Source organism: Anomaloglossus baeobatrachus, chromosome 1 (genome assembly GCF_048569485.1).
Source record: "Anomaloglossus baeobatrachus isolate aAnoBae1 chromosome 1, aAnoBae1.hap1, whole genome shotgun sequence".
Classification (NCBI taxonomy): Eukaryota; Metazoa; Chordata; class Amphibia; order Anura; family Aromobatidae; genus Anomaloglossus; species Anomaloglossus baeobatrachus.
The window spans coordinates 212,351,462-212,365,022 of NC_134353.1; the positions used below are offsets into that span (position 1 = coordinate 212,351,462).

Here is a 13,561-nt window from a genome sequence, read left to right on the forward strand (position 1 = left end):
GGAACCATACACATACATAACAGTAACATTTTTGTGACGCACTCGTTCAGATGATCAATATTTTGTTAATTCAGTCATAGATGTAAACAAAATAAACTTTTTTTTATACCATTTTACCAATCACAATAATAATCTGTTCACTGTACTGGATGTATTCTTATTATTACAAGGATTCAAATATATTCTTGTAATTTACTGCTTTGCTCATTTCTAAAGGGAACCTGTCACCAGATTTGGAGACTATAGACTGCAGCCACCACCACTGGGCTTTTATATACAGCATTCCAGAACACTGTATAAAAGGTGCCCAAGCCGGTCTGTATAACGTAAAAAACACTTTTATAAAATACTCACCTAGGGGGCGGTTTGGTCTGATGGGTGTCGCTGCTCTCTGGTCAGGCGCCTCCTCTCTCCGGTGATCACCCTCCGCCTTCTTCTGAGGCTCGTGCGCATGACATGGCATTGAGATCATGCGCAGGCGCATTGTGATCTGCCCTAATCAGGGCAGATTAGAATATTGTAGTGTGTATGCAGTCTTTATCCTTTCTTCGTGCCTGCACATTACAGTACTTTGATCTGCTCTCAGCAGGGCAGATCAAAGTGCGCCTGCGCAGGACCGCAATGTCAGCCTGTGTGGATGATGTAGATGCGTCAAACACACTGGGCTGGATAGAAAGACGACGGAGATCGCAGGACAGAGGAGGTGCCGGACCAGAGGGCAGTGACACTCACTGGACTGGACCAACCCCTGGGTGAGTATTATAAAACTGTTTTTTTATGTTCTACAGGGCGGCCTGGGCTCTTATATACAGTATTCTGGAATGCTGTGTATCAGAGCTCATTAGTGGTCAGCTTATAGTCACCAAATCTGGTGACAGGTTCAATTTAAGAAGCATACAAAGTGTGATTAATGTAATTATTTTTTTACAATTCTTTTAAATTTTGTTGGAAAAAAAAATATCTTTACTTTTATTTTACCTCTAATATGCAGGTATATTAAGATGCCTTTCTATATACCAGTACAATATGCCTGTAAAGAAGAATACACATATTGCGGTACAATTTTTGCAAAAATAGAAGTTTGTGAGTTTGAATTCTTTGACAGGTCATATTTAGAAAAGGAAAACGGTTGCTCAATGAACAAAGTACATATTATTCAACAGATCTTGGAACAATAAGTTACACAATTAAACGCATAAAATAAAAAAAAAATGTTCCTGTGCGGCAATAATCTTATAAATGTGCTCCTGCTATATACACTATGCGTCGATCTGGACAGTCCAGAAATTCCAGGACAGCATGTAAAAATAGGGCGCTTTATGCCCTGTCTGCAAAAGAAAAAATAAAATTAGGGCATCCGTGATTTTTTCTTTGAAGCTGAAGAAATGTATACAGATAATTTTGACTGTAAGTATCATTTTAGTTTACAGTGAATGCACCTGTCTTCACATCAGAAATATGGGTTGCACATATGTATCACTTCTAATCAATGATTTATTATGGTTGTCCAATGTGTCCATAAAAAATATTGTCGGTCTGTGATTTTTTTTTTCGATAAGCTGTCCAGACAAATAAATCAATCAAGTTGGTAACCCGTGCAGGAACATGCTCTGATCATAACGCAGAATTTCTGCAGCATTTTGGGATCTATTATGTAAATTATCTGACTTGCGGTTTTTACATGTGTTTTTGTGAGCGGTTTTCATAGCATTTTTGACGCTGCAGTTTTTATCTTTGTTATGGTATGTCATGTTTTAAACAAAGCTGCTTTGCTGGTTCCTGGCTTTGCCAAAATTTCACAGATCTACTTATGTGCGGATAACATGTTCTTCTGATACGTTTCCGTAGAGGACACAAAACTAAAAAAACACATGTACAAACGTTCCACAGCTAGTTGAAGTCTATGAGAAAAATCTGTACATAAAACTCAGCGTACGAGCAAGAAAAAAAGGACGTTGTGGTTTTGAAACCCCTCAAGGTTCAGTTTACGCTGAGTGATGAAGAACAGCGACCATGAGATTTCTATAAATCCCATCCACATTGTTGGAACGGTTAGACGCTGTATCCTTGACATAGCGAAAATACATAGCGTCAAAACTCACTAAAAACTCATGGTGGGCACGCAGCCATTACACAGTACATGCAGAGGCACATTTATAAGATTCTCTCGGCATAGGGGAAAAATGTTAAACACATCCAAAGGTGAAACTTATTATTCCAATATCTAGTAATTAAAATGTAGTTTATTTGTGGGATAACCGCTTTAAAGAGGTTATTCTCAACTTGTGTCTTGAGCAGAACACAGCTCTCCAGTCTACTTCACTTCCTTGTTGCTGTTCGGCAGGCTCTTCTCTTTAACCCATTCACGACCGACTGATTTTGCGCTTTCCGTTTTTATTTGCCATTCTTCTTCCGAGAGACGTAACTTTTTATTATTCAGTCAATATGGTCATGTGAGGGCTTGTTTTTTGCGGAATGAGTTGTACTTTTAGATTAAAACATGAGTTTTACCATATAGTTTACTGGAAAATGGCTATAAAATTCCAAATGCAGAAAAATTTGCAAAAAAAGTGCGACAACACTATTTTTGAGATATTTTATTCACTGTGTTCACTATATGGTAAAACTGATGTGTCCTTATGATGCCGCAGATCCGTGCGAGTTCATAGACACCAAACATGAATAGGTTTACTTTTATCTAAGGGGTTAAACAAAATCAGAAGTTAATAAAAAAAAAAGAAGGGAATTTTGTTTACTTACCGTAAATTCCTTTTCTTCTAGCTCCAATTGGGAGACCCAGACAATTGTGTGTATAGCTATGCCTCCGGAGGCCACACAAAGTATTACACTAAAAGTGTAAAGCCCCTCCCCTTCTGCCTATACACCCCCCGTGCTCCCACGGGCTCCTCAGTTTTGGTGCAAAAGCAAGAAGGAGGAAAAAATTATAAACTGGTTTAAAGTAAATTCAATCCGAAGGAATATCGGAGAACTGAAACCATTCAACATGAACAACATGTGTACACAAAAAAACAGGGGCGGGAGCTGGGTCTCCCAATTGGAGCTAGAAGAAAAGGAATTTACGGTAAGTAAACAAAATTCCCATCTTCTTTGTCGCTCCATTGGGAGACCCAGACAATTGGGACGTCCAAAAGCAGTCCCTGGGTGGGTAAATAATACCTCATAATAGAGCCGTAACGGCTCCGTCCTACAGGTGGGCAACCGCCGCCTGAAGGACTTGCCTACCTAGGCTGGCATCTGCCGAAGCATAGGTATGCACCTGATAGTGTTTCGTGAAAGTGTGCAGGCTCGACCAGGTAGCTGCCTGACACACCTGCTGAGCCGTAGCCTGGTGTCGCAAGGCCCAGGACGCTCCCACGGCCCTGGTAGAATGGGCCTTCAGCCCTGAGGGAACCGGAAGCCCCGAGGAACGATAAGCTTCGAGAATTGGTTCCTTGATCCACCGAGCCAGGGTTGATTTGGAAGCTTGTGTCCCTTTACGCTGGCCAGCGACAAGGACAAAGAGTGCATCCGAGCGGCGCAGGGGCGCCGTACGAGAAATGTAGACTCTGAGTGCTCTCACCAGATCTAACAAGTGCAAATCCTTTTCACACTGGTGAACTGGATGAGGGCAAAAAGAAGGTAAGGAGATATCCTGATTGAGATGAAAGGGGGATACCACCTTAGGGAGGAATTCCGGAACCGGACGCAGAACCACCTTGTCCTGGTGAAACACCAGGAAAGGAGCTTTGCAAGACAACGCTGCTAGCTCAGACACTCTCCGAAGTGAAGTGACTGCTACTAGGAAAACCACTTTCTGCGAAAGGCGTGCGAGAGAAATATCCCTCATTGGCTCGAACGGTGGTTTCTGAAGAACCATCAGCACCCTGTTCAGATCCCAGGGTTCTAACGGACGCTTGTAAGGAGGGACGATGTGACAAACCCCTTGCAGGAATGTGCGTACCTGTGGAAGTCTGGCCAGGCGCTTCTGAAAAAACACAGAGAGCGCAGAGACTTGTCCCTTAAGGGAGCCGAGCGACAAACCCTTTTCCAATCCGGATTGAAGAAAGGACAGAAAAGTGGGCAAGGCAAATGGCCAGGGAGAAAAACCCTGAGCAGAGCACCACGACAGGAATATTTTCCACGTCCTGTGGTAGATCTTGGCGGACGTTGGTTTCCTAGCCTGTCTCATAGTGGCAATGACCTCTTGAGATAATCCTGAAGACGCTAAGATCCAGGACTCAATGGCCACACAGTCAGGTTGAGGGCCGCAGAATTCAGATGGAAAAACGGCCCTTGAGACAGCAAGTCTGGTCGGTCTGGTAGTGCCCACGGTTGGCCGACCGTGAGATGCCACAGATCCGGGTACCACGACCTCCTCGGCCAGTCTGGAGCGACGAGGATGGCGCGGCGGCAGTCGGCCCTGATCTTGCGTAACACTCTGGGCAACAGTGCCAGAGGAGGAAACACATAAGGGAGTTGAAACTGCGACCAATCCTGAACTAAGGCGTCTGCCGCCAGAGCTCTGTGATCGTGAGATCGTGCCATGAATGCCGTGACCTTGTTGTTGTGCCGGGACGCCATTAGGTCGACGTCCGGCATCCCCCAGCGGCAACAGATCTCCTGAAACATATCCGGGTGAAGGGACCATTCCCCTGCGTCCATGCCCTGGCGACTGAGAAAGTCTGCTTCCCAGTTTTCCACGCCCGGGATGTGAACTGCGGAGATGGTGGAGGCCGTGGCTTCCACCCACATCAAAATCCGCCGGACTTCCTGGAAGGCTTGCCGACTGCGTGTTCCACCTTGGTGGTTGATGTAAGCCACCGCTGTGGAGTTGTCCGACTGAATTCGGATCTGCTTGCCTTCCAGCCACTGCTGGAACGCTTTTAGGGCAAGATACACTGCCCTGATCTCCAGAACATTGATCTGAAGTGAGGACTCTTGCTGAGTCCACGTACCCTGAGCCCTGTGGTGGAGGAAGACTGCTCCCCACCCTGACAGACTCGCGTCCGTCGTGACCACCGCCCAGGATGGGGGTAGGAAGGATTTCCCCTTCGATAATGAAGTGGGAAGAAGCCACCACCGAAGGGAAGCTTTGGTTGCCTGAGAGAGGGAGACGTTCCTGTCTAGGGACGTCGGCTTCCTGTCCCATTTGCGTAGGATGTCCCATTGAAGAGGACGCAGGTGAAACTGCGCGAAAGGGACTGCCTCCATTGCTGCCACCATCTTCCCCAGGAAGTGCATGAGGCGCCTCAAGGGGTGTGACTGACCTTGAAGGAGAGATTGCAACCCTGTCTGCAGTGACCGCTGTTTGTTCAGCGGAAGCTTCACTATCGCTGAGAGAGTATGAAACTCCATGCCAAGATATGTCAGCGATTGGACCGGTGTCAGATTTGACTTTGGAAAATTGATGATCCACCCGAAACGCTGGAGAGTCTCCAGAGTAACGTTGAGGCTGTGTTGGCATGCCTCTTGAGAGGGTGCCTTGACCAGCAGATCGTCTAAGTAAGGTATCACCGAGTGACCCTGAGAGTGGAGGACCGCAACTACTGTAGCCATGACCTTGGTGAAAACCCTTGGGGCTGTCGCCAGGCCGAACGGCAGTGCCGCGAACTGAAGGTGTTCGTCTCCCATGGCGAAGCGCAGGAAGCGCTGATGCTCTGGAGCAATCGGTACGTGGAGATAAGCATCTTTGATATCGATCGATGCAAGGAAATCTCCTTGTGACATTGAGGCGATGACGGAGCGGAGGGATTCCATCCGGAACCGCCTGGTCTTTACGTGTTTGTTGAGCAGTTTTAGGTCCAGAACAGGACGGAAAGATCCGTCCTTCTTTGGAACCACAAACAGGTTGGAGTAAAAACCGTGACCCTGTTGCTGATGAGGAACCGGGACCACCACTCCTTCTGCCTTCAGAGTGCCCACCGCCTGCAGAAGAGCATCGGCTCGCTCGGGAGGCGGAGATGTTCTGAAGAATCGAGTCGGAGGACGAGAGCTGAACTCTATCCTGTAACTGTGAGACAAAATGTCTCTCACCCAACGGTCTTTTACCTGTGGCAGCCAGGTGTCGCAAAAGCGGGAGAGCCTGCCACCGACCGAGGATGCGGTGTGAGGAGGCCGTAAGTCATGAGGAAGCCGCCTTGGTAGTGGCACCTCCGGCGGTCTTTTTAGGGCGTGACTTAGACCGCCATGAATCGGAGTTCCTCTGATCCTTCTGGGGCCTTTTGGACGAGGAGAATTGGGACCTGCCCGCACCCCGAAAGGACCGAAACCTCGACTGTCCCCTCCTCTGTTGGGATGTGTTTGGTTTGGCCTGGGGTAAGGATGTTTCCTTTCCCTTGGATTGTTTGATGATTTCATCCAATCTGTCACCAAACAAACGGTCGCCAGAAAATGGCAAACTGGTTAAGCACTTTTTGGAAGCAGAATCTGCCTTCCATTCCCGTAGCCACAAGGCCCTGCGTATTGCCACCGAATTGGCGGATGCTACCGCCGTACGGCTCTCAGAGTCCAGGACAGCATTAATAGCGTAGGACGCAAATGCCGACGTTTGAGAGGTTATGGACGCCACCTGCGGCGCAGACGTACGTGTGAGTGCGTCAATTTGCGCTTGACCCGCAGAGATAGCTTGGAGTGCCCATACGGCTGCGAATGCTGGAGCAAAAGACGCGCCGATAGCTTCATAGATGGATTTCAACCAGAGCTCCATCTGTCTGTCAGTGGCATCCTTGAGTGAAGCCCCATCTTCAACTGCAACTATGGATCTAGCCGCCAGTCTGGAGATTGGAGGATCCACCTTGGGACACTGAGTCCAGCCCTTGACCACGTCAGGGGGGAAGGGATAACGTGTATCCTTAAGGCGCTTGGAAAAACGCTTATCTGGACAAGCTCGGTGTTTCTGGACTGCCTCTCTGAAGTCAGAGTGGTCCAGAAACATACTCGTTGTACGCTTGGGAAACCTGAAACGGAATTTCTCCTGCTGAGAAGCTGACTCCTCTACTGGAGGAGCTGAGGGAGAAATATCCAACATTTGATTGATGGACGCGATAAGATCATTCACTATGGCGTCCCCATCAGGAGTATCAAGGTTGAGAGCGGCCTCAGGATCAGAATCCTGATCAGCTACCTCCGCTTCATCATACAGAGAGTCCTCCCGCTGAGACCCTGAACAATGTGATGATGTCGAGGGAAATTCCCAGCGAGCTCGCTTAGGCGGTCTGGGGCTGCGGTCCGTGTCAGAGACCTCACCCTGGGATCTATGAGACACCCCGGAAGAACATTGTTGTTCCGAATGAGGGGGACCAGGGAGCAATGATTCCACAGTGCCCATGGCCTGAGGTACTGGTCTGGACTGCAAAGCTTCTAATATCTTAGCCATAGTCTCAGAAAGTCTTTCAGTAAAAACTGCAAACTCTGTCCCTGTCACCTGGACAGTGTTAGCAGGTGGTTCCTCCTGGGCCACCCTTAGCAGAGGCTCCGGCTGAGTAAGTGCCACAGGGGCCGAGCATTGCACACAATGAGGGTCAGTGGAACCTGCCGGCAGTATAGCCGTACATGCGGCGCAGGCAGCATAGTAAGCCTGTGCTTTGGCCCCCTTGCTTCTTGTGGACGACATGCTGTTGTCTCCTCTGAGCAATCCCGGAGGGTATATAGCCAAAAATCAACCGTGCACTATACAGTGTAAAGTATAGCCTATAATCATATAATCTATAAGTACACTTCTGCACTAGTGGGGCCAGCACCTCAGGTGCTGCTTACCGCCCGCTCAAAGCGGTTGTGTGGTCACCAGAATCCCTGCCTGGGTCTCCCTGAGCTTGTCTCCCCTCTCCAGCGTCAGAAGAGCTGACAGGAATGGCTGCCGGCGTCCTGAGGAGAGGAGGGGGCTGTGGGCGTGCCCTAGAAAGTGCGGGAATCTGGTGCCCCACTGTGCACAGTGAGGGGGGTGAGGTATGCAAAGCATGTTCCAGCCCCAGTGCTGACGTCCTGTACAGCGTCCCGCCCTTCCCCTGACTGGCAGGCCTGGGGGCGGGAAAAAAGTGAGACTAGGCCGCAAAAGCCGGGGACTAAAGTTATAAGCGCGGCCGGCGTATGAGCGCGGTCGGCGCGGTAGTCCCCGGCGTACTAACATTCCCAGTCGCGCTGCAGTGTGAAATGGCAGCGCGCGGTCAGCGCGGTAGTCCCCAGTAACACTAACACACCCAGCCACGCTGCAGTGTGTGATGGCACAAGCGCGGTCAGCGCTGCGGTCCCCGGCGCACTAACACACCCAGCAATGCTGGAGTGTTTCTGTGCGCTGTCCCTACGGGGACACAGAGTACCTCAAAGTAGCAGGGCCTTGTCCCTGACGATACTCGGCTCCTTATCCAGCAGAGTCCCCAGGAGCTGTGGATGGAGCACGGTCTCAGTGCCTGGAGACCGATTAGGATCCCACTTCACCCAGAGCCCTAAGGGGATGGGGAAGGAAAACAGCATGTGGGCTCCAGCCTCCGTACCCGCAATGGGTACCTCAACCTTAACAACACCGCCGACAAGAGTGGGGTGAGAAGGGAGCATGCTGGGGGCCCTGTTATGGGCCCTCTTTTCTTCCATCCGACATAGTCAGCAGCTGCTGCTGACTAAGCTGTGGAGCTATGCGTGGATGTCTGCCTCCTTCGCACAAAGCATGAAAACTGAGGAGCCCGTGGGAGCACGGGGGGTGTATAGGCAGAAGGGGAGGGGCTTTACACTTTTAGTGTAATACTTTGTGTGGCCTCCGGAGGCATAGCTATACACCCAATTGTCTGGGTCTCCCAATGGAGCGACAAAGAAAAGTGGCGTATGTTTTACGCCATATTCCGTGACCCGCAGCGTTCTCAATTTTCGGGATCTTTGGCTCAGTGACTGCTTTTTTTTGCGTCTTAGGCTGATGTTTTTAACGGTACTACTTTTGCGCAGATACTACGTTTTGATCGCCTGTTATTGCATTTAGCGCAAAATTTGTGGCGACCAAAAAACGTAATTTTGGCGTTTGGAATTTTTTTGCCGCTACGCCGTTTACCGATCAGATTAAATTGATTTTATATTTTGATAGATTGGGCATTTCTGAACGCGGTGATACTAAATGTGTGTATATTTATTTTTTTTAACCCTTTAATTTTCAATAGGGCGAAAGGGGGGTGATTTGAACTTTAAAAAAACCTTAAACTTTTTTTTTTTTTATTTTACTAGGTGTCCTAGGGGGCTCTATGGATCACCAGTCTGATCGCTCATCCATATCTGCTGATCACAGCTACACAGCTGTTATCAGCAGATATGCTCATTTCCTGTCTCACCCAGCTCTCGGCCGGGTGAAACAGTTAGTGAGTCATGTGAGCTACAGGAGTCATCACATGTACCATGACAACCACTGGAAGTCATGCGGAAGCAGCGGGAGAGTAACAATATGACCGCTAGGACGTAAATTTACCATCCGCGGTCGTTAAGGGGTTAAACTAACATTTCTGATCAGTAGCTTGGTACTACTGCTGAGCTTATACTACTTTAGCACATTACTGACCTGGACATCCTTGTTCTGTAGTCTATACTATATTTCATATACTGTAGTGTAGTTATCATATACAGCAAATCTCTTGTGCACAATGAACTGCTCTGGAAATTGTCAACAGTTTGGGGGCCACGTGTTTGTGATTTTGCAAGACAAAAAAGCCTAGAACTGAGAGGAAGGCAAGGGAGAGCAGCTAACTGTTGTATAGCAATCAGTGGGCTTTGGAGAGGTGGCTGGTATCTTGGGAGTTAACTCCTTTAAATATAACTACATCCTATACTCTGCTATGCTTGGGTGTTAGATCACCTTGGAAAGAACCTGTACTCTATGCGAGGAAAACCAAAAACGTATAGGAAAATCAAGTCCATTGCAAACTTGCTCATTTTCATGCTGACTAACCAACTCTACCAATATCAGAACATAAGAACACCCCTTTAGTTAACTTTGAATGACTGACTGAATGAATGAATGAAAAGATGCAGCAAACCTTTCCACCACTATCATGGGAGAAAGTGGAATGACCACATCTAACCATGGGCCCCTGAACTGCATGAGATATGGCCACCCCTGAAAGTAGTACCTCCCCAGTGATTGTCTACATTCTGAAAGCAATGATATGTCACAAGAGAACATCAGAGCTCAGTAACAAGTTTTTTATTTTTTGTTTTAATGTATTATACTTGTTGTTCTTGCTTTCCATAATTATTACACAATCCCTTTAAGTAGTAAGCATGTTCTCCTGTGCTTTGCTGGCAGCAATGACTATGTACAGAATGCCACAGACCATTTATGCTCTGTATACCAATGTCTTCACTTACAGGTTCCACAAATTCAAATTTTTTCCGCTCCTGGATTTCTTGCAGTTTACATACATATTCTAGCGACAGCTCGTAAAAATGTTGCCGATTCTGCTCCACTTGGACATCTGCCTAAATAGGAGAGAAAGAAAACAGCTGCATTTAGCTGAATAATAACTGCACTGTACATCTCATGCCATACCCTGTAAGGAATAGATTTGTGCTCCCTTTGTAAAGAAAGTTAAGAACTTAGAGAGCAGTATAAACATTTCCTATCACCAAGAACCTAAAGCACTATATATGGATTTAATATATACACTATCAGCTCAGACATGAATTAGGAGGGCGACAGAAAACGCCCATCATAACTATTAACTACAATACAGTTTCCATAATAGCACTCACTGCAATTCTTTGATTTGGCATCTAATAGTTCAGAAGTTAAAAGTGATACCTCCATAACAAGCAGCTACTACCTATTCACAGGATGGGTGATTACTACAGATGAGCGAACCTGGACTGTAAAGTTTTGGTGTTTGTACTGAGCATGGACTTATATATTATATATAAAAAACAACAAACTATGTCTGAGTTCGGGTGCTCTACATATACTAACCCCTTGATCGAGTATCAGGGTGCTCAGGTACGCTCGGTGCTCCACCCAGTGAGTGCCGCTAGCAGTCTCTTAGCGGATTTCAATGGGGGGGGAAAACAAAGTTTTTGAATGAAGCATATTCATGAAAAAAAAAAAAAAAAAAAGAAAAATGTTCTGTTTATGATTGGCCATATGTAGGCGGAGAGCCTAACTGCCCAATCCTTGACTTCCAATGAGGTTCAGGTTCTGGGATCAATTTCAGGTCCCAAACTGAACTTTATCTAAAGTTCGGCTGAACCCGGCGAATCAGACCTTTCAAAGGTTCTCTCATCTCTAGTAATTGCTAGTGACGAGCGAGCACTACTATGTTTGTGTGCTTGGTAACAAGCAGTTGTAATCTCAGATGTGCGCAACTCGAGTACCCGAGTATAATGGAAGTCAATGGGGAACTCAAACATTTTTCTGGGAACCCTTCTGTAAAAATGCTTAAGTTTACCATTGACTTCATTATATTCAAGTACTTAAATCGCACCCCTCTGAGCATCTAACTTGTTACGCGTACTGAGCACCTGAGAAACTTCATGCTCGCTCATCACAAGTGATTATGTCTAAATCTGTGGCTGTCTGACTGCGGAGACCCCAGTCATTAGCCAGAACGACAGAACGAAGTACTTTTGTCTACCCCATTTGAATAGAGCAGTAGGGTGCATGCTCAAATACTGCTCCATGAAATCTCTATAGCTGAATATAGCACTCAGTTATCTAAGGCAGATCTATAAACAATGAAAGATGTCGCGGTCAAGCACATGCATCATCACTATATTCAAATGGTGAGAAAATCACTCCATTAACCCTAGAACGCGCAACCATAGAAATCTACAATAGAAAACAAGAGACCTAGCAGACATGCGAGGCCCCAGGTATGTGTTCTAGGGTTAAAGGAGATTGGCAGGAGTCTTAGCAGTCAGGCCCCCCCCCCCCCCCGAGTCATGACCCATGCCTGACTCAGCATTTCTGAGTCATTCCTGGTATTCCTTCTCAGGGTTCTAGGTCATGAGGGGTTAATCCTTGCTGCCTCACTCTGATCTACTGGCCGCTATATCCTGGCGCTGCACCTCCAGTGCTTCGCCAGTTATAATTCCGGCTCAGCTGCGTTACGTTCCCGTTCGTGACCTGTGTTGTGTCCTGCCCCGTCCTGACCTCTGTCTCCTCCCTGATCTGACCTGTATCCAGCCGGACCTGACCTGTGGCTTATTAGAATACCCCTTTAATTAATTACAAAAAAAAGTAGTATAAATGGATATAGTCTTGGATATCAAAAGACCAGAAATTAGGAAATTCTACTTAAAAATATCTGATTAGTGACAAATAAAATAAGGTAATCTAACCAGCCCTACTGAACACTATTGATTCAATTCTGTCTTTTTTTTTTTTTACCCCACAGAGAACTCGGAAGGAAAATACATTTGTGTGAACAAAGCCTTACAAACAGTGATAGCTAACATTTCCAGATTTGGGTGAAAACCAACATTAAAAGAGATTTTACCCCACCTGGAATTAAAATATTTTAAAAATAAATAAAATTAGGGCAGAATAGAAGGACCATCTTTTATGTTTTTATAATGGACAGATGACCCTGTATCAGCGTGTATAGAGAAGGCTGTTAGTGTGTATAGGACGTGGTAAGCAGGACCCTCAGGTCTCTCCTAGGAGTCCCCTCGGAAATTAATCTATGAGCACTGAAGTTTTCTAATTTTCTGCTTCTTGTTTGAAGATCAGCGAGTTTTAGCAGAAACTATTTCCAATACTCTGAAATCCTAATGCTGGGAGAAAGAAGTGAAATAGCGGATTCTCTCTTTTCTCTGGTGAGATGACCTTGTCTAAGAGGCCAGGAACACATCCTTTGCTTCTCCAAAGGGACTACTAAGGAGGAATGTATGAGAAAATGAGCAACGTTGTTTGAAAATAACCCCTCTAGAGAATGAAAGCCAGCCAAGAAAAACATTCGAGCTTTCAGGATCTCAACTAACAAGATAACTATCTTCCATTAATAGAACGTCGCGTGGACTGCAGATCTTACCCGAGCATTTTACCCGTGGATATAGGAATTGTACGTAATTCATGTCGTCTGAAGTGAGGTTTGACAAAAGATAGCAAAAAAAAAAAAAAAAAGAAACAACCAAAGTCCCCGCTAAGTTAACTAAAAAAAAATAAAAAAAAAAAATAAATCCATTTATTGAGGACCAAAAATTGGGCCAGAGGGGGCACATACAACAAAGAGGGAACGCACATTGCTCACAAGCAGGGTTGTCTTTTTTTTTTCCCTCTAAATATTGTATTTTCTATAACTGTAACTTGTTTGTATATGTTCCTCCTGATTTGTAAAGCACTGCGGAATATGTTGGCACTATAGAAATAAAGATTATTATCATATATGCAATAATACATATGAGTGCACTGAAGATTTTGCACAGTGCACACAAATGGTATAGACCAGCAATTCTCAACCGGCAGTAATCGTACCTTAGGAGATACGTGCTGCAATCTCAGAGGGCATGCCAAAAGTTGGGAAAAAAAATAAAAAATTAGGACTGAGCTAGTTTCTAGCAAGGTTTCATTATTAAGGAGGAAGTTTCACAAGACTGAAAG

The 13,561-nt window shown here is 46.1% G+C and overlaps 1 protein-coding gene across 1 annotated transcript in view; it reads right to left on the reverse strand.

Moving 5' to 3' along the window:
• ARHGAP10 (Rho GTPase activating protein 10) overlaps positions 1-13,561 on the reverse strand; it is a 363,870-nt gene that overhangs the window by 225,916 nt on the left and 124,393 nt on the right. Inside the window, exon 6 of the mRNA XM_075348016.1 lies at positions 10,339-10,449. Coding sequence (XP_075204131.1) covers positions 10,339-10,449 — 111 coding nt within the window. The remainder of the gene's footprint in view (positions 1-10,338; positions 10,450-13,561) is intronic.